The sequence below is a fragment of the Lutjanus erythropterus genome, chromosome 7 (assembly GCF_056507025.1).
Source record: "Lutjanus erythropterus isolate fLutEry1 chromosome 7, fLutEry1.hap2, whole genome shotgun sequence".
Lineage (NCBI taxonomy): Eukaryota > Metazoa > Chordata > Actinopteri > Lutjaniformes > Lutjanidae > Lutjanus > Lutjanus erythropterus.
Genome location: NC_139323.1, coordinates 34,045,123 through 34,070,602, shown reverse-complemented (window position 1 = coordinate 34,070,602; position 25,480 = coordinate 34,045,123). Strand labels below are relative to the sequence as shown.

Sequence of the window (25,480 nt, the reverse complement as noted above, 5' to 3'; positions counted from 1 at the left end):
GGATTGCTGATGCGCGTGAATGTGACAGTCTCTTTTTACTGTCACCGCGATGGACAGGTTTTGACGTCCATGAACAGATTTCCATGGACGTCTGTCTTCTGCACAATATCTGCTGGAACAGGCTAGAACACACTGTGATTTGTATCACAAACAAATGCGAAACCAGGAGAGGCAATGTCAACAACTCACCCCTCGCTGGCTCTAATTTGTCAAAGGGAAGCACTGGAGGCGTAATGCCAATGAGATATGTGATATAGATCACACTAATGGCTGCTCATTCTTTTCCAAAGACAAATTATCCACAGCCAATGACACAGAGTCCACCTTCTGAATAATGTTACTGTTTTTGCATTTCTCTTAAAGTGACCTGATCTTCTCATGTACATTCACTTATTGTTACTAACTATTGTTTAAAGTTTGTGCTTGCCTCACCCTCCATGTCCAAGTGTGTAGGAGAAACTATGATGGCAGCGAACCTACAGGAACATTGAAGTGCCACATGGTGACCTCCGTTGAAGATGACCCAGGCCCTATAGATATAAAATGCCTCATTCTAAACCAGGTAATGAAAACACGATTCTTATTTTCAGGTGATCACCACAGACTGTAGAAGAAGAAATGGATGGAGTTTCTGGGTCTGAAAAGTGAAACCAATGCTTAAGTGCCCTAAAGCTGCATTATTTATAAGGGCCAGCAGGGGGCCACAGACCTAGACCTGAGTAAAAAAGTTTCCTAATGACTTTATGCTCTCAATCGCTAGTTTCAAGCCTTCTTCTATACAGCATGATGTTAATTTTTTAAATTATGGTCTTACATAGAGTAAAATAGATGATAAAGCAGGATATGCTTTAGGGAAGGGCTACAGTGTGATTGACAGGTCATTCATGAAACTCAGATCAAACGAAAAAAGTTTTAGTGTACTGTTTAGTTGTAATACGAAAAAGAACTTGACCAGGTGGCTGGGTTGTGTCTTGAGGGAAGCCCAAGATTTGCCAAACTCTCATTAGATTGCGATGTTTTGCTGCATCATTGCACACATTGTCCAAATTAATTATGTCTTATAATGTACCAACGCTGTGGTTAAGATATGATCAGGTTTGGGGACACAAAATCCCTGGTTACAGTTGGGGAAAGATCATAGTTTGGGTTAAACTAAACACTGAAACACTAAAAGATCTTTGGCAGGTCTGGACTACCCTTGTAAAGATGACCAGGCCATGACCATAACCAATGTGTTTCCAGTTTCCAACAGAGCAAACAATAATACAATACAGTCCATTTCTGACATATTTTGTCAGTAGATCCCCCTAAATCTTTGGTTGGTATATTTGGTTGCTTTTTGTTGTTTAAACCAATATCACATAATAATGTTTTATTGTTGGCATGGTTGGCACACTGAATGTGCAGGTCATTCTGAAGACATGAGTGCATACATGTTTAGTCTATAGGCCTACTTTGTATCATAAATTAGGTGGCTCGATGGCACTCAGCAGTGCGAATATGTCCACCAACAATTTGTCAGCAGATACCAGTTCCACGTGTCAGAATTTCATTGCAGCTTGAAATGTTTTTCCATGCCTCATTACCGACCTGTTTTCCATGAGGGAAGGCGCACACATTTTCCTGACTGTGCCTGAAATGGTACATGAAATATGCTTTTTAAAATTCTTGTCACTTCTTAAAGAGTTTTAGCCCGTTATCATATGATCTGGCCAGTGGAGACTATGTGATATTTTCTGCTAGGTTTTGTCCGAGAGAAAAATACTACAGGGCAACAGTAGTAAAATGAGCTAAAAGTGCCTCCGGAATGCTTAATTTGACCAATAACAGAGGACTGGATGGGGTGGCATGTCTCCATCCAGAGGTTATATCCCTGTCAGAGATGAGTGATATCCATCGCCATGGCAACACTTTGACCAGACTGAGGAAATTACTTTTTCATTTCTTCTCCCTTGCACCGACGCCACAGAATATTATTGTTTGATCTACTTAACAGACATCATTCTAAGATTTTACGTGCGAACAAGTGTGATATGAACACGCTCACACTTGAAAGAAGATTATGGATGACACCTTCCCCAAAAGGAAGCACTTACCTTTTATGTGAAGTTTTTTTTTTACAGTGGGGAAGACTCCAGCTTGAAGCTCTATCCAGCCTGACCGAAATGACTGAGGATGCAGCGATCAGTTGGGCCAATCCTCCCTGTCGTTTATCACGTGTATCTCTGCTGTGAGCAGGTATTTGAACCCTAACGCTTTTCTCCACTGTTCTTCATAATATTTCTGGATTTGTGTTGGCATATTACCCACTCCAGGGCAAAACTGCAGATTTCTTTGATGGTGTGAATCCATTCTGAAATGATGCATTTCTCGCTTGGCTTTGAAAAAAATAAAAAAAAGGTATTTGAAGTGAAGCGCTTCGGTGCTGCCTCATCAGATATCTTTAGATTTGTGATTGATTCCCTTGCCTGTGAGCCTATTCAGGGATAACATGGTAAATGGGAAGTAGTTACTTCTGAACTAATGCATTTCCTCCTGCATTTGAAGAGGGAGGGCAAAAGAAAACCTTTGAGGATAAAGGGGGAAATAATCTGCATTTGTACCAGCTTTGATGCCTGTGCCGTGCAGACAGATGTGGTGACAGAAGAATGTTATTTCTGCTCTCTTTGACCTCAGCGCACTCGGCACAGATGATGAGATGGCCCTGGCTGTGACATATTATTAATATAACTTTTACCTTTTACTCAATCCTGTCTAATCCTGAATACATACACAAGTGCATTCTGGTTCATTCTCGTCCTCTGTGTGCCGACATGAAAACTTTTTTTAAAAACAGAACATCATGCAGATCATTTTAATTTTCTTTAAAGATTTTATTTGTTGTCCTTTTCTTCATATATGATTGTATAAGAAAAGAAACTTAATTATATGGAATGAAATTTAGAATGAAAGATTGAAGATATGGAATTAAAGTTGGACAATATAGTGTATCTTGAATATGAATGAATGAAAGTCCGACATTATTGAGCAGTAAACTAAACTTTTGACATAATGAGACATTTGAAAACATCACCTTGGGCTTTGGAAAACTGTGATCAACATTTTTCAGCATTTTATGACAATTTATTAATCGATTAATTGAGAAAATAATCACCAGATTAATAGATAATTAAAATAATCATTAGTTGCAGTCCTACCACCAACAAACAAGATAAATAAAAGACTCTTCTTGTTTATAAGTCAAGTGTTTCTGTAAGTTGGAAACAAGGCAATCAAACATTTAATGTAATTCTATTTGATACTTGATTTTTCATTAACTCCTTATACAAACTTTATAATATGCACGTGTATACGTGTGAATGAATAATATAAAAGATAAAGCATTGGCAACATCTTGATTAAATACAATAACCGCAGCATGTCAGTTTGTGTGATCACATGTTTGACACGCCTCCACAATGTGTTGTTGACGTCTGGGTGTTACGTTGTTACGGCGTCTTGCGTCAGAAACTACTTCCGCTGGTCACGTAAGGTAGGACTCACGCATAAACAGTGCAAATACCGGGTGAAAGCGAGCGTACAGTAACAGCCAGGGGTGGTGTGTAACCTCAGACCTGTTTGTACACGAACCGCATGTTTTATCCAGGCCAACAGCTCGATTGTTTTTTGGCCGTTTGTTATTTTTTCTCCATGTTTGCTCGAGCTGGATGTCTTCCCAGGGTGGCGTGGACCGGCTGCCGAAGGTCATTCCCGCTAGCTTGACTAAAAATATACCTAGCTAGGATGTTAAATAAATCATCCACATACCATTACAAAAGAAATATATTCACCCAAAAAGATGTACCCAGCATAGCTGGACATAATTTGAAGTTCTCAAAGTTGAAGGTTCAGTCATTGCCGCTTGCGTAACATACCTTCAACATTGCTGAAAGAATTTCCATAAGAAAGTGACACAATTAAAAGGTAAATGTTATCAGGCGCCTTACTCATCGGCAAATTTACATCAATTGTAGGTATTACGACTTAACAGGTTTCTTTTTTGAATTCGGCTTTCATGTTATCAATCAACAGTCCATTGATTGCATAATACAATCGACCTTTATAATTGACGTGCCAGCTGTTGTCATTGTTAATTAACGTTCGCTGTATCTCCTGTGTACAACCAAATGTGTCAGTGAAGCTATTTGAAACATTTGGATTTAACAGAAACAAGTTGTGGAAGGTGTATGAAGTATGAGCCGAATTAACAGTAACGCGGTCGTGTTTCGTGAAACATTTACAGCCACGTTTTACGAAATGTTTTTCGTTCTCATATTAGCACCCGGTATTGATATCGCCAGATTTTGAATGTGATTTGGCACGTCGCCTCTCAGCATCAAATCTGAGCTAATTACCAGTGACAGTGAAGAGCATGTGTACTAGTAATCCTGGATTACCAAGCACATAAACCGTAGTGCGGTTGTAGATAAGAAGTGAAACGACGGTATTTACAACGTGGTTAAATCAGTGCCTAGGATTTTAACAGTGGACATGGGTATTTTCGGACCGGCAGTTATCTTCCAGTTAAATAGTATTTTTATGCTAATAATTAGCCTTCCGTTCGTCTCTCCCTCTGGTTTCTTCACGTTTTTAAGGTTATTGCAGGGAGCTGTGTTGTGTTAATCCCTGTAGTGTTTGCCAGTTAGATTCCAGGAGATTCCAATGTCAGACTGCAGACCAAATGCCTTAAAGTACTTTATGCAACAATATTGTGCGTTGTCTTTTTCAGAATGGGGAATTTTACATCCTCCACTACTGTGGGGTCCAGCACATCATGTGTACAGTATGTTCAGGTGAGTAAGATGCTTACAGATCTGTTAGCTGGAGTCAACTTGATAAACCTTTTGGAACACAGTGTGCTTCGGATCTGTTGTTTTAATGGTCTATGTTTGATATATTAGGCATCAAAGGCAACAAGTTAAAGGGATACTTCAGACTGGGGATGAATGAGGTACTTACTGATATTCAGTGTATTACTTACAGTAGATGGCAGTTGACACACGCCCAGTTTGGGGAAGCAGCAAGTGTCTTGGTGCAGGAAGATAAGCAACTTAATGCTGTGGTTAGGTTAAGCAGCAGAACATTTTTTAGCCACCTAAAAAAAATCTATATCAGTTTAAATGTACGCTTATTTAGAATATTTTTACCACTTCATCTTGACATGAGACAGCCTTTTCTGATGGGAAACCACAGTTATATATGTCAAATATTGCATAAATTATATAAATAATAATATTTATATATTATATAAAATTGTAATTTTATCTTGAAGAACATGGGAGTTGCTGGTCTACAGCTGCTGGAAAGAGACGCTGGTTTTAAATTTGTCAAATGTGTATTTTTTGCACTTTGAGCACCACAAACTGAGTGCCATTTAATTACATTACCAAAAAAAGTCTCAGCTGATAAATAACACTACAGGCCGGGGGGAAATATGTGTCTTGAATGTGGTGTGAACTGACCTGAACTTTGTTTCTCATTACATTCTTGAGTGAAAAATATGTTATGAATTGAACCCAAACCTCTGAAACTCCATATGTAAGCCAACAACAAGAACTGAACACTGACAGACAAGGTCTTGTAAGATCCAGAATGCCTTGTGTTGTGACACTGATTCACAGATCCTTGATGATTAATTAAGAAATCTCCATTTCTCATATGAGGCGAAGGTTACATTTGAATTATAACTTTTAGAAACTATAGGATTTAGAAAGTTTTTTGACTGCAAAGGATGAATGTATCGAGTTTTTTTTTATAGACCCTCCGTCACTGTTCAGTCACTGACGAAAATGGAAATATTTAATAAAAATCTAGAGTTATGGTTACTTCTGCCTTTGCCTTGCAAACCACTTGAGGCCTGGTATGTGCAGTCTATTTCTGGTTTCGACTGGTATTTAATTAAATCTTATTTTTTGCTGACCTTTCAGGAGGTGGTGTCACAGAATTGTGTTGTGATATTTTCCAAGACCACCTGTCCTTACTGCAAAATGGCCAAGAATGTCTTCAATGAAATCGGTGCGAACTACAAAGTGATTGAGCTGGATGAGCACAATGATGGGAGGAGACTGCAAGAGGCCTTAGCTCAGATGACTGGTGCCAGAACGGTAAGAGCCTCATGTCGTATTTTGGGATCGTGATTTAAAGTAACTTCACAGTCTGTTATTTCAGAATCTATTTAAAAAAGAATCAAAACATGGATATTTGAGAGCTTGTTTGTTCTGGCAGCTCTGCATTTAAGTTAAATTCAGGTTGACTTGCCTAGTGTTTTTGTAAGGGCCACAGCCAAGAATTAGGTTTTTATCTGGATCAAAATAGCTGAATCTGAGTCAAGAAAAATAACAGAGCAAGCTGCATCTTTTTCAGACTATAGTCTTTAATGGTAGCAAATACATTTAATAGTAGTGATAATTTGAATGTTGTGTAAAACACTAATTTTCCAGTGTGGAATAGTTTCTAAAGATATATATAGGTACAGTTACATGTTTGGACTACCTGTATACCTGTACAGAAACACTATACAATATAAACAGAGGACCCTTGGTTACAGTTACAATATGGAAGTAGTTTTTGATCAAAACAATAAAAAAATACTTTATTTTATAAGGTCAGTATGTATTTGCATGCTAAACTGATTTAATTTTAAAGGAATAGTTCACCCAAAAATGAAATTATTTACTCACCCTCATGCTGATTGAAGGTCAGGTTTAGTTTTTTAGTCCACAAAACACTTCTGGAGTTTCACAGGAAAACAGCATTGCAGAATCTCCCAAACAATTGAAGTGAATGGTGACCACTTTTAAAACTTAAAAAAATGCCTCAGTACTGCTCATCTGGTGTTTTCCTGTGAAACTCCAGCAGTGTTTAATATATTCAATTTCTACCATATTCTGCCAATAAATCCCTGTAAATCTCACATACTGGACCTTAAAGGTGTATATATAAATGTATGTTGAGTAATTAAATGATGAGTAAAGCAGGCAAACCGAATTGCAAAATCCAAAAGCACACAACAGAAAAACATTCAGGCACAAGATTCATTTATCATTCTACAAAATGCGAGCTGTACTCGCTTTATGTTACACAAAAAATAATATTTATGATGAAGTGAACTGAGGAGTCTCAAAGCCTGAGGGAAGAAGCTGCTCTGTAGTCGTTTGGTACACAGTGGATATTTGTGTGTTGCTTTCCAGAGAGCAGCAGAGTGAACAGGCTGTAGCTGAGATGGATATTGTCTTTTACTATGACTTAGGCTCTGTTCAGCCACCTCACTGACATCGGCGATGCTTTGTAGATGCTTGGCATTTCAAACAAGGATGGCTTTTTTGGCCCTGATCTTGCTAGAGTCCTTTTACACTGAGTTTTGGCCAGTTCTGCTTCCCATCCAGTGCTTTTATTTACCTAAATGCTGATTAAAAAAAGAATGGGAGTCACATTTTTTAAGCTAAACCTTTACTCATATTACAAATTTAAGATTATAAATGTAATTCTTAAACTTTAAATGTATAGTTTTTGGACTAAGTAGCTTGTGAAAAATAATGTGTGCCAAAATATATGGTCTATAATCGTTACTCAAAATGTGTTAGATTCATATTTAAGAGCTACTCATCACACTGTGCTAATATTATGATATGGTTTGTGTTCAGGTGCCGAGAGTCTTCATTAATGGAAACTGCATCGGCGGCGGCTCTGACACCAAACAGCTCCACCAGCAGGGAAAGTTGTTGCCCCTGATCGAACAGTGCGCTCCCTGCTGCGCTGCCACCGGCCCCGAAGGCTCGGGCAGCGGACAGTTCGAGTCCACTAAATGACTAACCGTTCTTGTACTCTTTTTCAATCCTGTATTTATAAAATGTTTGCTTGATCTCATGCTACAAGTTCTGTATTGTTTGAGCACCACCATGTTATTTATTTATCAAAGTGTATTGGATACTTGATGTTAGGTTACACACATTTTCATCCAGGGATGTACAGTATTCTTATTATTAAAGCTGCCATCTTTTAAACAAAACCTGTGAATAGTGGAAGTACTTCTCATATGTCTCCTGTGCATGGTTGTTTATTGATTTATAAAGATCTCTTTAAGCATCGCCAAATGGTGAACATCACTGCTTTAACTGACTTTATTTGAGGTCATTCTTCATATCTTTTAAGATTGAAAGAAGTACAGATTTTTGTATGATTGGCACATTTTATTGTGCTGAGAATTCAAATATTACAGCTTACTGTTAAATGTTGGTTATTTGCTAGAATTTGAAAAATATACTAATTTTCTATTTTTTTACTTGCATTTTCTATGTCAATGTACCATGTTTTAGCAATAGCTGTTTTTGTCTGAATTTCTTTTATATTATGTAGGTAGTTGATTTGAATAGCCTGACGTATCATGATGCTGGTCAGTGGATATTATAGATGAACTGTATGAAGTCATATCTACTCTTAAAACATTTTCTTAATGCCTTGAATGTAAATGTATGATTATTAATAAATATGAATGAAAGTCTACTACCGTTTCCCACGTCTTACTCTGCGCCTTTATCGAAGAGTGCTTCATTTTTTCATATCTCTCCTCTTAGGAGGGCGGGTATTGGTCCAGGTTGATAAGAGAGATATCTTTTATTAATTATCTCCTCATCTTCAGTGTGTCGTTTGCAAACGTAGATAATCTTCAAAATATTGTCCCTGCTGTTTGGGATCGCACTGTTCTTGGTCAAATGTTTGTCGCCCTCCGACGGTGTACGCTGTGAGTTAAAACGTGCGCACCCAGATAGCCTTCATTGCGCCGCATCACAGTGAGGTCACTTCAGTGGTCTCTGGTGTAGAATGAAACCCTCAATTTGTGAAGCTATCGCGAGATTTGTATCCTTTGTTTTTTCATTGTGCACCTTGAACAAAATAATCTTGTTTTATAATGTGATAACGCTGTGACAAAATTTGCTTAGGTTCTAGGACAGAAAATACCCTGTTACGTATACAGAAAGATCATACATATGGTCAAAATTGTCACTCTCGCGAGATCTTTCGCGAGTCGGGGGTTCCCTTCTAGACATGACCCACATCAGTGCTCAAGTGAAATTAGCTTGACTAGCGGGTGTACGGCTAAGCTAGGATATTAGCATCTTGTACATGTGCACAGTGGGTTGAATACACATTTCAAAAAATGGCTGGAAGCGCAGGAGAGTGGTGTCTGATGGAGAGTGACCCCGGCGTGTTCACAGAACTGATCAAAGGTTTTGGTGAGTAGCTCTAACTGGAAACGTCAGCTCACCGTTAGCTGCTCATTCAGCGTAACGTGGCTATACGACAGCGCTAGCTAGCTAGCTGCCTCAAAGCTAATGTTTACTTCTAAATTTCTAAAAGCATGAAAAAAGAAAAAAACACACTATGAGAACAAAACGAAAGTATTTTGAAGGCTTTGCATCCTCAGCAGCAACACAAACGTTATATTATTCGCAAAGGTATATGTAATAATAAATGGGCAACCGTGGCTAATTTAATTAGGCAAGCTAACTGGCTAGCATTACTCAGCGTTCAAAACAACGGCGCGTGAAAACAAACCCTCACTCATGAATGATGACATTTGTTGTGCTTCGCTTGGCTCTTAAGCTCCCACTTGAGAAGTCTGCTCTGTCAGTACACTATAGTTAACGGTCGACTACATTTTACTCCCAAGAGTCGCTGCTTAAAATGTGTATGAATGTTTGATGCTTTACTTGTCCTCGCCAGGTTGCAAAGGCGCCCAGGTTGAAGAGATATGGAGTATGGAACCAGAGAACTTTGACAACTTAAAGTATGTTCGGACCTGCAATTTCATTACATTTGCACACTCTCTTACACAGACAGGCCCTCTAAATGTTCTGTTCTGTTACAGACCGGTTCATGGGTTGATTTTTCTCTTCAAGTGGCAGCCGGGTGAAGAGCCTGCAGGATCAATCGTTCAGGATTCAAGGCTTGATCACATCTTCTTTGCAAAACAGGTATAAGACCGCACTTTATTCTCCATTCAGACTGAAAATTGTCTTGTATCACATGCTGCAACAATCATCAACTTTGTTAGTGAAGAAAAACATCCATACTTGAGCATTTTATTCTTAACAGTGGCAGTAATAATTAAACAAGAGTCAAGGCTCCAACTAGTATTTATTTTCCCGATTAAACAAATAATAGTTGTTTGCCTAAAAATGTCAGAAAAATGTTGATCAGTGCTTCCCAAAGCCCAGGGTGACATGACACAAATGTTTTGTTTTGCCCACAACACAAAGATATTCAGTTTACTGTCAGAGAGGAGTAAAGAAATCAGAATATATTCACCTCTAAAAAGCTGAAATTAGAAAATATTGACTTTCTTTCTTTAAAAAAATCTTAAATCTAAGTAATTGATTATCAGAATAGTTGGGAATTCATTTGGTAATTGATTAATAATTAATTAATCGTTGCATCTCTAAACAAGTATATAGCCAAAAAATGACAGCCTTTAGCTGCTTCTGTGCATTTTACTCAGCTCCTTCTCAGTTCATACTCGTGTCGTTCCAGATGCATTTGACTCAGTGTCTTCACTGCTGATGTATATCTCCGAAAGAAAGATCATGATAAAGAATACCAGTTCTTCTCCATATCTTGCCAACCATTAAAATCATTATTGATATTTATTGAATCAAAATGTATTAACTTGCATCCCTACACTCAGGGAAGAAAGTGTTTTCTTAATTTATTTAAATGTAAAGATATTTTCACTGATAAAAATAACTCGGTTTTCAACATTTCTTTAAAGGTATCCTATAAACATAATATGAAACATTAATATCACTGTGAGGGAATCTGTCAGTTGCCTTTGATTGAAAGCTCTTGTGCATCACAGTGGCCCTCGAACATAGTGAGGCTGCCTCCAGGAAGAGGAATAATAAAAAGGAAAAATAATCCAGAATCCTGAAAAGTCAGAATAATAATCCTGAATCTGTGCTCAGTGTTTCTTTCTTCAGTGTTAACATCTACCCAGTGGAGAAAATTCAGAAATTTAAAACCCAATTCTGGACAGGATGACCTGTAACAATATTGTAAAACAGACTTTACGGATGAAACGTGCATCATATTTACATTCTAAACTAGGCTACTCCCTCAGTTTTGTTGAGGATGGCTGAGCGTGAGCAACTGCAGATAGATACAATCCAACTGGCAGTTTAAAATTTTGGTGCATCAAGATGCATTAATTTTTGTTTTATAATCACATCATAGTCCTCTGAATTGGAATCGAATTACACTGTGACATGCCAAGATATTCCCACCTCTATTGTGCTGTCATTATCAGATGAGTGCAAAGCTTCTAATTAATATGCTTTAACCTGGTCACAGGTTTGTGAATTGATCGGTACATAGTGTCCATATGAAGTGAAAAACATTAAAAGAGATAAAGCAGAGCCCCTGTCCTCTCCGTTTTTATGCTCCTCCTCACCGTGTTAATTGACCTGGATATGAAGCGCCCACAGTGCAAAATAATGTTTGTTTTTAAAGAGATAAGACAATGCCCCTCTCCTCTCATTTAAAAAAAAATCCAACAACGGTGCACCACCTCTTCTAATTGCATACAGGAAAAAGGCTGGATGTAGAGCTGTGAAGTTAATCAATATTATTGAAATCACAATATGGAAAGGTGCAATATCCAATACACAATGCTGCAAAGGTAAAATGTTAACAAAATAACATTATAACAAAGTACTGTAGTTCTGCAGAGATGCCCTGACTTAAAATTCTTGTTCTCCAGATGTAAGAAACCTGTTTGTTTTGTTCAACAAACGTTATATCATCAATATTGTGTGCATTGCACATATTGCTGCAGCAATGCCTTACATACAGTCACGTTTACCTGGAGGGGGTGATGTAGTAACAGTAAATTATTATGTTTGTACAATTCTGTTTCATTCATTTTTCTCCATAACCAGCCCGTCCAACTTGTGACCATTAATTAAACACCATCGTATCTCTTGAACGGATTATTCAGTTACCACTGATTTTGGCTGGTATCTTCACATTTTAATCACACTTCTTAATGGGGATCTTTCAGAAGCAGGGTGGGCAAGCGGCAGTAGCAGCAGATACAACAGTCACGCACATTTCCCTCAGGAAATGCAAATTTTCTACTCTTATTTTTCTTTTATTCCCAGTGAAAATAAAAACTATGATGCAAAAAATTTCATTGCCAGTAATCTTTCAAAATAATCGCTGTATGTTTTTTTTTTTTTTTAAATCGTAATCAGATAGTTAAGACACTGACCACGATAAAAGATAAACCCATGTATCAGTATAATTTTTAGATATTAAAAGACATTATTATCTATAGTGTGGAGTTATTTTGGACAAATTGGATAATAAATCAGATCAGTGATTTCCAAACTTCAGAATGGGATTGAAATGACCTGTTTCAATTGTCTGGCCTGGTTTAACAGGTGATGCATCATATTTAGGGACTTGTCACATTAACACCGGAACCTATCTTGTATCTCATCGTTGGTATGATTAGTCTCTAGGTGAGCCTCAGATAATTTTCAGATTTCAGATTGGGCTGTGGCGTTCTGCAGTTTAGGAATAGCTGAAATTGCTGGGCTTCTGGATTGACTGGGTTTATGACATAAAGCACACAGCTCACAACAAATTCTAAAGATGTTTCTTCTCACTCTGGACTATAATTTCTGTGGTATTGGAAGATTTTTCTCCAGGACTTGAGAGAGTTCACAGATTTTAAACTTTTTTGCTGTCTGACAGATATGCAGAAAACTGCTAATTCCTAAAAATGGTGTCTGTTGCACCATTTTTTTTACAGTCCTTTTTTAAATACATACCACACATCATTATCGGGGTTCTTTTTTTTCTGGCTAATTAATTACTGTGCAAATAATTATCTGTGTGTTTTCAGGTCATTAACAATGCCTGTGCCACCCAGGCAATAGTCAGCGTTCTGCTCAACTGCTCCCATTCTGACATGTTGCTTGGAGACACACTGACAGAGTTCAGAGAGTTTTCACAGAGTTTTGATGCTGCGGTAAGTTGTTTGTTTTTTATAAATAAAACTGTGCCTCTTGTTTTGTTTAATTTATATTGTGTGTATAAGTTCTTGTCTGTCCTTTTCATAATATACGTGTCTGTTTGTGTATTAGTTATATGAGCACTATAAATAACTGCCTTCAAACAGCTACCTTCTAATGACTACCTTTAAACTCAAGCGACATCAAGATTCGGCTCGTAACTCAAATAATAAATGTAGATTATTCATTATTCTCAGAAAGAACTGCTTTCCCTCTGGGAGCAGTAATTTACTATACAACTTGATATAGTAATTTCCCTTCCATCTGTAACACTGTCAGATTTATCCTCTTACCTTCACACCCATAATGACTCAGCTATCCCACAAATATTGAGAAGAACTAGGCGGAACTGACTAATGATGCTCAACTTCTCCTTCGCTCTCATCTAAGCTTCTCTTCCGCTTAGACAAAACTCCTTTGTGTTATTTTTATTTATTTATTTTAGTCAGTTTAGAAATGGCAACCACTAATGATGAGAGAAAACAAGCACGGCTGGAATTACTACGCTGAAGAATATGTATATTTATAGGCATGACGTAGAAGCAACAAACTAGTCATTTATTTTGATTAGCACTTAATATTACTGAAATATAAACAAATAAATAAAATAAATATATAATATGTCCATGCAGCCCTTCATAACACTGCTGCACCCTTAAAGTAGAGGTGACACAGTCAGCATTATAATCCTGCATCTCCCCCTCTCCTCAGATGAAAGGTTTGGCTCTTAGCAACTCTGAAGTGATCCGACAAGTTCACAACAGCTTTGCCAGGTAAGCCCCTGCTCATATCACATCCAGCCGGAGAAGCTCGGTTTGATTGGCTTCATGTTATTTTTAGCTCCTCGCTTTAACTTGGTGAAAACTCTGTGGCCCATTTGTTGCCAATGCACCGGTGTGTTTTTGTGAAACGGGCAGATGTGACGCCAGTTCATTTGTTGGTCAAAAACTAGTCAGCGCTGATTCTCTTATTTAATAAATGAAAACATTTTTTAAAAAGTTTTCATCATGTGAAGTAATTTCACAACTTGATGATGACCTTTATAATTGAGGACAAAAGTGTGAAACATTCTGTTCTTGGAATTCATTTATTGGCTTAGATTTGTGTTATAATTTTCTTTCTCTCTGAGTGCATTTCTACTTTCCTGCTTGTGGATTTTTAATAGTTAGAACTAGAGTAGATACTAAAACATCTTTTAAACATGGATACAAACAGTAGTATTACAAGATGATGCTCAATACCACAGCAAAAAGAGAAAAAGCCAAACTTCAGGCAGGACAATAAAGACTGAACTGAGGTCTGAAATGGGCACTTAGACTTGTTTTTTAAGACTTTCAGTTCTATGAAGTGTCAGTATTGTATTATTTTTGAACATGTATCAATACTTGGATATAACACAAGGCAGAACACAAGCATCATTCAGTTATATGGTGTGTGTGTGATAACTGTCTTTAATTCTGATTTAATAATTGTGGGGTTTTTTGGTTTTATAGACAGCAAATGTTTGAATTTGATGCAAAGTCATCAGCAAAGGACGAGGACGCCTTTCACTTTGTGAGCTATGTTCCCGTAAACGGCCGACTATATGAGCTGGATGGACTTCGAGAGGGACCAATTGACCTGGGTAAGCAGAAAAATGTGATTTGTGATTTCTTTTCTTTTATTGCGCTATGTTTAAAGTCCCTCTGTGTGAGGTCCTGCTGTGCACAGCTGAATTTTGTCTCATTGGCCATGGCCCACTTCCCTAAAACCGTCTGTTTTTATGATGATGTACACTCTGTGCTTTCAGTTGCTGTATATACGGACACCTGTGGTGTTATTTATTCCTGTCTTGTGTTTTTCATCAGGTGCGTGCAACCAGGATGACTGGATCAGCGCAGTTCGCCCAGTGATCGAGAAAAGAATACAGAAGTGAATATCTTTTTACATTTATTTTAGATTAATTTTAGGTTAAACAAATGCTTTCTATCACAGTTAATGTGAAATTTTAATGTTGCATCTCCTTGTTTCTTTTAAAAAAGAGTATTTATTTAGACACTGTAAAAGAATGAATGCAGAATATATGCAGTAATGATGATTTTGCACAGCTCTGTCATCCATCTTATTTGATTTGTATAGATTCTAATCTTATAAAGCAAAGCTAGTATTCTCTCTGTGTGCTACCTTGATTTTCTTGACAGTGTATCATCCTGCACTTAGTAAAATTGTATCGTTTCCCTCTTCAGGTACAGTGAAGGAGAAATCCGATTCAACCTAATGGCCATCGTGTCAGACAGAAAGATGATATATGAGAGAAAAATTGCAGAGCTCCAGACCCAGCTTACTGAGGTGAGTGGCAGCAAAAGAGCCAAATCCAGCGCAGACATGACAGAGAACAATGTATTCCTTCACTTTCTCCCTGTGAGGCTGTGTGAAATACATCAGCTGTCAGCTTTCAAAAGTGAGATCATAACTACGTTGTGCTCAAGTGAAAAACAAGACAGAGCTGCGTTTTGTTAGACTCCATCCAGTAACCTGTTTGGTGAAAAAAAAAAAAAATCAAACATGATGTGTCTGATACTTTTGATGAAATCTAACATTTTAGGAAATAACACTGATTATTGCAAATGGGAGGAGATGCACCCACTCTGTGAATCACAGAGATCTTGGAATATTATGAAAAGTAGTGACATTTATTTGTGCGTTCTCTGCTCTACAAATTTGATGTCAGCAGATAATAGTAATTTTAAGTTGACGTGTCGGCTTAAAGCCTCTCTGTCTGTGAGTGAGTCAGTCTGTCTGTCTTGGTAAGCTAACATTAGCATTGAAGTGCATCTCCCAGTCTGTCTGTGTCTGGCTTTCTGTATTCTGTGACTTTGTGCCTGACAAAAGTGAGAAATACAACTATTTACTGCGTTTGATAAATGCCAATGGGCAGCAGTGTAAAAAAAAAAATATACTGCAGTCTGGAAAAGATAACTGCGTTGCGCATGAACATGTATTCATGTACATGCACAAAATGAAACTCAAGTTATACCTGCCCTCACTGTGCATAATACAGACTGTGTGGCCATGAAATGCAAAGTAACCCTAATAATCAGGAAGGTAAACTCATTAAAATATGCAGTAATTAAGATTAGTGTATATGATAAAATAGAGGCCACCAAATTTGGGCTTTTACCCACTGGCTGGCCACTCATAAATCCTCCACAGAGGCACAGCTGAAATGTGAAAACAGTAAGGTGTGGCAGTGTTTGATTTAGTAACTGGATAAGGTAATACCTGAATTACGTGAAGTTAATTACTCCCCAACACTGCAGTTGTGCTGCTTTTCTAAGTCAGAGAATAAAAAACTTAATTAAGTACTTCACACCTGTCTGTCTCTTATTTATCCGAGTAAATATTCATATTTAATTAAATGTCGACCACGGCTTTTGTCATATTATTATATGATATTAAGCTGTTGCATTTTTTAAAACTCTGAAATTATATCAAAGTGTACATCTGTTAGCCATGAATGATAGTTTTCACACCATCTGTCTTGGACATTGTGACTGTTTATCCTTTATAGTTTTTTCCCCCCAACTGTTTAAACACATTTCCTGAAACTACAGCTCAGTTTCTCAAAAACTCTAAATCCAAAAGTGAAAAAAGTTTGCCATCTTGTCTAAACTCACTCAAAACTATGTTCTTTCTTTTCAAAACTGATTCTTCCCAACAAAATGCTACACACAGCTAACATATCAATATATGGCATAGCACAGCATATTGCAAGTGTGATGATTTTGAAACACTTGCTTCATCGGGTCATGTTACATATTCAAATGTATAAAATTGTAGAAACAGTTTCCTTTTCCTTTTTTTTTTAGGTGAAGGTTTTTTTTGTCCCAAAATAGGTTGCAATTTTATGTTACACACAGTAAAAATGACTGTTGCTGTATTGCACTGCAATACACTGTAATACTGTGAATGTGTCATAAATATTGCATTGACACAGTCATTGTGTTAGCGTAGGATACAGTCCACATTTTTCTATCCAATGAGCCCCAGTTGGGTTAAACACACCACCCAGCTCCCCAGAGTCATACTCCATATAGTTATATATAGTTCCTACTGCATTGTTTTATGTTCTGAGAATACAGAAATGTTCCCTGTTTTTCTGGGTGTAATGATCTAGTTTCAGTCACTGTTATGCCGTGGTCAACCGAAGTTGCAGATTTCGCTAGAAATTTGGCATTTTGAAGGCCAGTGTTGCTCAAGTGAACAGTGTGTGCAAAATTATGTTATTTGTGATTAAAAATTCTGTTTAAGTAAAAGCAAAGCAATTGCACTTAGAGGCTGTCTGTTGTGTTGCTGAAACATGAGCTTTGAGTTTTTAAGGACTTTAGAGTTCCAGTTTTCGTCTATATACATTTCATAAAAACAGTAAGTGTAACTAAAGTCCCTGTTTCACTGACCTGTTTCTGCTCGAAGGGTTTAATCTGTTACATCAGATGCCACACCCAGTGTAATTAATGAGTGAATGAGTGTCGTCACAAATGTCCTCTGCTGCACCTGTAATCAACCACACCTAACATTGATGTCAAGGCACCCTGATCACACCCTGAGTCTGCGTCTGCATCACTGCAGCAAGGTGTAACATTCAACCACTGGAGGTCAGCAAACACAAGGTTTAACTCAAAGTACTTTGGAAGAAATACTGCAAGTCTCAATCTGACATTAAGCTGACAGTGAAAACCATCATGCAGACATATTAAAGGAATGGGATATTTATGTGTATTGTATTATATTCACAATTGCTTTACTTATTATATAAAAACCTTTTTTTCCATCTGTTCCCAGGATGAACCAATGGACACAGACCAGAGCAGCACGTTTCTTAGCTCCATCCAGTCAGAGATTGCCAAGTACCAACTCCTCATCGAAGAGGAAAATCAGAAACTTAAAAGATATAAGGTGGGTTTCCGCTCGGCGTCACACTCCCTACGATTAGATGTGCAGGGCTACTGTGAATTTTTCTTGTCCTGTGAAAAATGCCTTTTGAATAACCATAAGTGCCTCATAAATATAGCGACTGTGTTTACTGGAGTTTTTTTTAACCACCTCTGAATGTACTTCAACCACAGAGCTCCTGTTCATTGCGCCCAGTTTTCCCTCATTTGTTGTTATGTTTTCTCACAGATTGAAAACATCCGACGAAAGCACAACTACCTTCCTTTCATCATGGAGCTACTGAAGACACTGGCAGAGTACCAGCAGTTAATACCTCTGGTGGAGAAGGTATGTTTTTGTTGTTTTTGTGGCTTTCCACAACATTTACTTTCGGATCATGTGTTGTGGTGTTCGATGAAGAGGGATACCCAACAATGTTTCAGAATGTCATTATTTTGTAATGAGATGTCTTGGTTAACAAAAACAGGTAGTCTTTAGGGACTTTAATGGACAAAAAAAGATAAGATTTTTGTCAGTTTGAGCGTTCTCTGGAAGGAAAAATGATTGAGGAACATAATGAGATTGCCAAGGCGTTTCTTTAACAAAACCATGATCACTGCAGTGATGTTTCAGGGTTCGTGCAAAGTCTTGGAAAAAGTTTAATTTTGGCTGATGTGTTGTTGAGATAGGTATAGAATTTTCATGTCAGGATTATAGCGACCAAAATTATCACAGTTATCATTATTATTGCGGTATTGTTAAAAATGCTTAGGATTTTCAAAAAGTTCTGACATACACACACTGAAATCACTGCACCGAGTTTATATTGAAAACCTCTCAACAGCTTTATCATGTCCTTTGCAAGGTCAGTGTTCTCATCGACACAAAAGAAACCCACACTCCTCCCGCGTCTGTGTCTGGCAGACTCCTGCTAACTTTTGTTGATGCTGGACAGAATTTAACGTGCGTTTTTGAAAGCGCTGCAGTCAGACACGGTTATCAGAATAATAATAATTTAATAATAATTAAAATTTGAAACGGTAATTCATTGCAGTTAATCGTGAAATCGTTTATCACTTCATTTCCTTTATGTTAAGTGTGGGGATGTGCTAGAAAAATGCTGCATTTTCAACATAATCTGCTGTTGCATCTCCACAATCACTCGTAAACAAAAAGTACTTGGTATTTGAAGTGAAACAATCTTGTCGTCACATTTGTCGTATAAAGCTAGATAAGAACCCTTTTAATCTATTCTCTGGAAATTAGTAAGCGTTGAGTAATTATGATCAAAGCCTATAATCAAATTTAATATGAACAGCTGATAAAAGCTGACTGATTGTTGTGGGTATAAAGGAATTTAGATGTTGTGATAAAGAATTTGAGAGCCTGGAAATGTTTGAGTTGGGTAACTTGATACTTGGGTAACTTGCTTGAAATTTATTCATTAAAAATCTGTATGAACAAGGGCCTGATCAGTAATTTTAAATTTTAACATTAGGGAGTAACAATCTCTGTACATCTCTGTATTGGAATGATCTTATCAAACCCTTGTGACAAAGATATGTAATGGAGGCAGGATATTTTACAATTAACATTGAACTTAATTTGAGAGATAAATTTAGATTATAGAAAAAGGATAAAATGTACATTCAAATCTGCTAATACAACAACAAAAAAATTAAGATAAATAAAAACAATCAACATTATGATCTGTCTGATAGGCCAGTATTGGTCGTTTGATATATCTGTGTGATGCTAGTATGAAGCCAGAGCTTCAGTGTTCATTCTGTCCATTAGAGAACAAACCTAATATCTTATAAGCGTGCCATGATGAAGACCTAAGTAATTTTCGTCCTACAGTGCTCCAGGTATGATTTAATGAGCTACAGTAGACCAATTTAAATTAACTGTGTGCACAGTATGTGCTCAGATGTGGTGATTAGAGTAATAAAAACTGAATTATCGCCTCATTCCTGTGTTAATTCTGGACAATGATGAAAATGTCTCTGGGTTTATTTCTCATCAGGCAAAAGAGAAACAGAGCGCCAAAAAAGCCCAGGAGGCCAAGTGAACAACAACAACAACAAGACACACGTGAACAAAGAAGCCAACACACACACACACATCCAGACTCCTACAGTCACTCTTTCATCACTGAGCCACATACAGAAACTGTACATCATGTCATATTCACATTAAAGACCAGAGATGGTCTGCAGCACTTCCTCACTGTGGCATCCTGTGAAGCATCCAGACATAAAGAACTGCACTGCAGGTGTAGCAGAGAGACTGTCCGGCAAAAAATACTCTCTCCATGTGTGTCCATCAGCTCTAATGCATGATAGAAGGAAAGATGTGCTCAAATTATGTTCTGTCTTATTTTCATAATAAAATGTCTAGATGTTTGTGAATTGTTTCTGAAAAGTTTGTTGAAAGGGTCTGTATACAAATGCAAAAACTACTAGATTAGTCCAGGTAGAGAGTTGGAGCCATTGGTGAAATCCTCACTCCTCCCCAGACTGTGAAGCTCAGGTTGGATGTAGGACCACTGCAGGAGCTGAACACAGGTGTAACATTATAAACTGATAATAACAAGCGACGATGAGTCCTCCACTGGAAGTTGATCAGCCGTCAGTCGTCTGTCAATGTAAAGCTAAGCCTGTTATCCTGAAGACAAAAGCACACTGCTCTGAAAGTACACACTCTGGATTAAGCATGTGACATACGATAAGATTAGTGGCAATGAATATTTTTGCATTACAATTTTCATTTTAGCTTTTTCTTCATCTGGAGAACAAAACTTTTAGGCCAGGGCATCTGTGCAGCACTACTCTACTTCATCGTAATGCTGTTTTCTCACATTTTTCCTTTTTCAAAAACTGATTTCGATATCGTGCTCGGCCATATTGCAGTTTTCGATAATATTGCGGTGAATTGTGCAACCCTGCTCTGGACTTTGAGTTCAGTGACTGCCTGTCTCCATTATCATAGTGCTCATTTTATCCGCCATAAACATCTACTCCTATTACAAAATGATTGATTTCTTAAGACTTATAAACTGACACTTACTCATTTGGCAAACATCCTGTATTAATTTGAACTTCATTTGAACTGCCTGTTTCATGTTAATAAGTTATTCCGGCCCAGAATTAATGTGACACTGGGGGACGCTGCTGCTGTCATATTGTTGTCAGGGAAACAAGAATTTCAGCTGTTTTACAGATTTCCTCTTTAAGTTTGATGAATCTGACCTATGCTTTTAAAATGCTGAAGTCATGCATTAACAAACTAACAGATCGGGGTGGCGTAGACCAGCAACTTCTGTGCTCTGCAAGGCAAAAATCACCCATGGTATTTGGTTGGTTTAGGCAAAGCTGTATTTGACTTATTTAATGGCGGTTTCTTGTCTGACAGCAAAGTAAAGTGGTGAAAATATTCTAAATAGAGATGACTCTTAAACTGACATAGTTTTTTTCTTTAGGTGGACCTATTTAAATGGCTAAAATACCTTTTGTTGTTGACCATGTCCACAGAAGGGCACTGCTTAGCTTCTGAACTGGTGTCCCTCTGCTCCTCCAAACTGTGGGCATCCACTTTAGGTAATATACTGACTACTGATATGTACTTCATGCACACAATCCAAACTGTTTTTTAACAGATCAGTCCATTATGTTCTTGTCTGCAGTTGTTATGAGATAAATCCACTCAGTAGTCAGACATAGTGGTAGATATTTGCCACCACCTACTGGTAAAGGAGAGGAAAAGCAGTGATTTTATTCTCAGCACATTACACAGAACCATCTGCTGAACTTTTTTTGTTTTTGTCCAGTGTTAATTAATCAGTGAAACTACAGTATACATGTGGTAAGATGAGTATCAAACCTATTCCACAATCTTGCACTCAAATCTGTGTTGAACTGTTTGACCTGATGGGAGCACGCTGACGAGCTGCAAAGTCCTTATAAGTGCATCATTAAGAAACAGCTGGGACAAGTTTAGTGAGTCGTGTGTTTTTTGGATCGCTTCCCGCAGAAGTATGTTGATGTTTTGAACATGGGAGTCTGTAGTGGCCTCTGCGATTTGTCCCGTAAATCAACTTCTGGTTCGTGCTACACAAAGCAGCCATTCTTAGCTGACTTATGGGCCGTGCTCGAACGCAACGTGCCTCAAAAGTCCTGTGTAGCCTGACGCACCTGCAGTCTGTCGACCGAAGTAGAACGTGACCCTTTTCTATTTTTGGCCCCAGTGTTTACATACATGCCTTAAGTACTCGTTGGATTCGATCCCAGTAGTCTGTTGCCAAGATCCTCAGTGGCAACAAATGAAAAGTCACAGGTTTTACTACCAGCACAGAGAGAGAGAACAGAGTGTCTGTTGTACTATCCTGTCTAAGGTCAGACCACGTGGGCGAGCTAACAAAAAGTACTCACAGTGACAGTTTTCCAGTTCTGCAAGGTGCTCATGAATACCTTCATTACCTCACTACACATCCTTTGTCATTAAGCAATTACTTTATTATATTCTCATCGCTGTTTTATCCTTTATAATTGGCTGACGTCACACAACACAATGTATGGTGTGGCAGGCGGATGACAGTACAGACGCTACAAAAAGAATCGAGCCTTAAAAATAGCCAAAGACTGCTGTGTAATGGAATGTGTGCTGCGTAGACCCACTTTGAAGGTCAAAGAAAGTTTATTTGTACAGCTCATTATCATGCACAGTGTATGACAGGGCTTTAGAGGCCCATAAAAGCCGCGATTCCATACCCAGACAAGGAAAAAGACCTTCAAAAATGACATTATCATCAAGGCTACAACTAATAATTGTTTTTGCCTTTGACCATTTTTATGATTTATCATTTGGTCTATTAAGCTGCTAGGAAACAAACCCAAGGTGGCCTAAAATTGCTTTTTTTTTTTCTGTTTGGACAGCAGTCCAAACCTCAAAAATGTTCATTTTTACAATCACATAAAACAGAAACGCAGCAAAGTGAAGAAGCTGAAGCCAGGAAATGTTTGGCTTTTTTTTTCCAGATAAAGATGATTAATTGGTTTTTATAATTAGCCTTTTCCAGGAAAAAAAAAAAGAGAAAGAAGCCTTGGCGGAGGCGATTGAAAGAGAAATCCCCTTTCCTTCGACTGCCAGGCATGCAGTAGGTATGAAGAAAGACATTTATACAGAAAAGGAAGTGAAAACGGTTCATATAAAATCGGGCCACGAGGAGTTTATAATTCAAACAAAATCTGTGCTTTGGCACAACTGTGTTTTTAGCTAAATGCTAATGTCAACATGAAGGTTAAAGAAGAAGAAGGTCCTTTGTTGTTCATTACTTACACATCACTTATGATGCACTAGAAGTGTGTGGTGGTGTCTGTATCTGCAGACACCATGGCCTCTGCCTGTGGTTCGCATCACTCTGCTGTGTTTTACAAATCCAAAACGGCCCTATTTGACTTCCTGGGAAGTCTCTGTACTTAATTCTAGAAATTAGTCAGCGCATTAGCACCTCCAGTTCCTTTGTCTTAATGTCAAGTTAAGTTTTTCAGGGGGGTTTTTGGTTAGGTGCCTGAAATACATCTGTGGTCAACACATCTTCTGTGGTTTTTCACATCTTAAAAAATGCCAGTAAATATCCCACTTGTAAATTCTGAAGCTGTTATGTACCTTAAACATTTTAAGGTCTTTTAAAAACCATTATGAATGCAATATAAGACCTGTTTCACATCTGCACTGGCAAAGAAGTACATGCACGGTTTGCATTGGTTAAATGATTATTTTGTTTTGCAGGTACTACAGTGTGATCAATACAATTATTTCCACCGAAACACATTTTTAAAGCAAGATTTAAGTTACTGCAACTTTAGAAAAGTAAGATTAACTTCATAAGTCAATCAATTTGATGAAACTCTGTTACAAAAGGGGGGATGCAAAACAAGTGGCTATATGAGACTGCAGAGGTTGTCGGGGACATTAAACATCATCACACTGAATTGTTGTCACTTATATAATATCTTTTTACCACTGCTGATTGTATTTACACTGCAAAATCATAAAAGTGGTTTTGTTTTTGTTGCCCAAAGCATGTATCATAAACTTTTGTTTGCCACAGAGCTTATTTTCTGCACTGAAACAAAGTGGAAAAAATCTTACTGGCTTTTTGTGGAGGGAAAGACTTCCAGGTTGGACTACAAAAATCCGTCATCCCTGAGGCATTCTGTTTGGTTATAAACCACAGTATTTGATACAGTAAAGAGTTCAGGGGTCACTGAAGTTACTGTGGTTCATTCTGAGGGGAACATGAACGTCTGTGGCAAATTCAGTAGAAACTTTACCAATAGCTGTTGACACATTTCACATAAAACCACAACTGTCACGTTTCCGGTGGAGCTAGAAGGAGAAATTCAAAGTTAGTCATCTTAATCCTCTGAGGATCATTTCCTATCAAGTCTGTGGAAAATTTCATGATGGTCCATCGAAAAATTATTACAGTCTGGACCAAAGAGACACATTCGGGGAGCACCGCTGTCCTAAAATGGAATTTATAATTAGAATGCTAAAGAAAATAACCATAACCAGAGCCTTTCTACCAAACTGGAGCAAACTGCAGTCCCAAAACCAAAAGTAAAATTTAAAAAACATTTCAGTGTGCAAATCTTATTATCTCTTTTTTATCTATTGAAATCCAAAATCATATTTGAGATAGCAGTAAGTTTAATATATGTAAAAATCATCATTTTTGAACTGGGAGGTTGCTGTCCCAAACAGTAACTCGATTTTTGCAAATTTTAACATTGTTTTGAAAACGATCTTGTTTTTTTTTCTAAAGTGTGTGTGTGTCCCTCTCTCTTGTGGCTGCATTTTGAAGTAGATGTGTTCAGAAGTCTGTCACTACCAAACACCTATTTTCTGCAAGTAAGGATACTTTTTTGTTTTGTGTGTGTGTGTGTGTGTGTGTGATGATTCGGTTGTGACATGACTGATTCAGTACCGACAAAAGGGAAAATTTAATCTTTGATTTGGAGGAAATACACAACTTTTTTTGCCAGTTAAAATTATTTTATCATAAACTCCATGTTGGTTTAATTTCTGTACATATAACACTTAAATATGACACTTCGGAAATAGTCAGTCACAACCAAAACATGGGATGTGTTGTCAAATATATAAATTATCTCAACTTATCAACTGCATTATGATACAGATTGGATCAGTATATATTAAAAATAATGGATTCTTAACTTTTAAATCAGTTCAAATCAATTTTATGCTCTTTTTCAAAGAAAATGTTGGATTCAAAGTACAATGAATCTCTAAAATTATGCTTGTTGTTAAGATTACGAAAGTTTAAAATGTTTATTTTTTACATACTTTATGAATTAACCTGTAAGACTTTTTAAAGAATCATAAATATATATCTTAACAACATAAATGTAAATAGGTCAATATAAGCCTTA

The 25,480-nt window shown here is 37.5% G+C and overlaps 2 protein-coding genes across 3 annotated transcripts; both read left to right on the top strand.

Annotated features, from left to right (window-relative positions):
* Positions 1-3,449: 3,449 nt before the first annotated feature.
* On the top strand, positions 3,450-8,047 carry glrx2 (glutaredoxin 2). 2 transcript variants are annotated; one of them, XM_084723595.1, is made up of 4 exons: positions 3,450-3,532; positions 4,769-4,832; positions 5,967-6,143; positions 7,683-8,047. In XM_084723595.1, the coding sequence occupies exons 2-4, from the start codon at positions 4,770-4,772 to the stop codon at positions 7,845-7,847; spliced, it is 405 nt and encodes a 134-aa protein (XP_084579721.1). In that variant the 5' UTR covers positions 3,450-3,532; position 4,769; the 3' UTR covers positions 7,848-8,047. The 2 variants fall into 2 exon arrangements, with proteins under 2 accessions (XP_084579721.1, XP_084579720.1); XM_084723594.1 differs by lacking the exon at positions 3,450-3,532 and adding an exon at positions 3,539-3,743.
* A 1,037-nt stretch (positions 8,048-9,084) lies between these two features.
* Positions 9,085-20,434, top strand: uchl5 (ubiquitin carboxyl-terminal hydrolase L5). Its single transcript, XM_084723593.1, has 11 exons — positions 9,085-9,272; positions 9,763-9,826; positions 9,908-10,013; positions 12,944-13,069; positions 13,824-13,885; positions 14,606-14,736; positions 14,960-15,023; positions 15,338-15,440; positions 17,934-18,047; positions 18,273-18,371; positions 20,050-20,434. Exons 1-11 carry the CDS (start codon positions 9,197-9,199, stop codon positions 20,092-20,094), a joined length of 990 nt encoding a protein of 329 aa, XP_084579719.1. The 5' UTR covers positions 9,085-9,196; the 3' UTR covers positions 20,095-20,434.
* Positions 20,435-25,480: the final 5,046 nt, after the last annotated feature.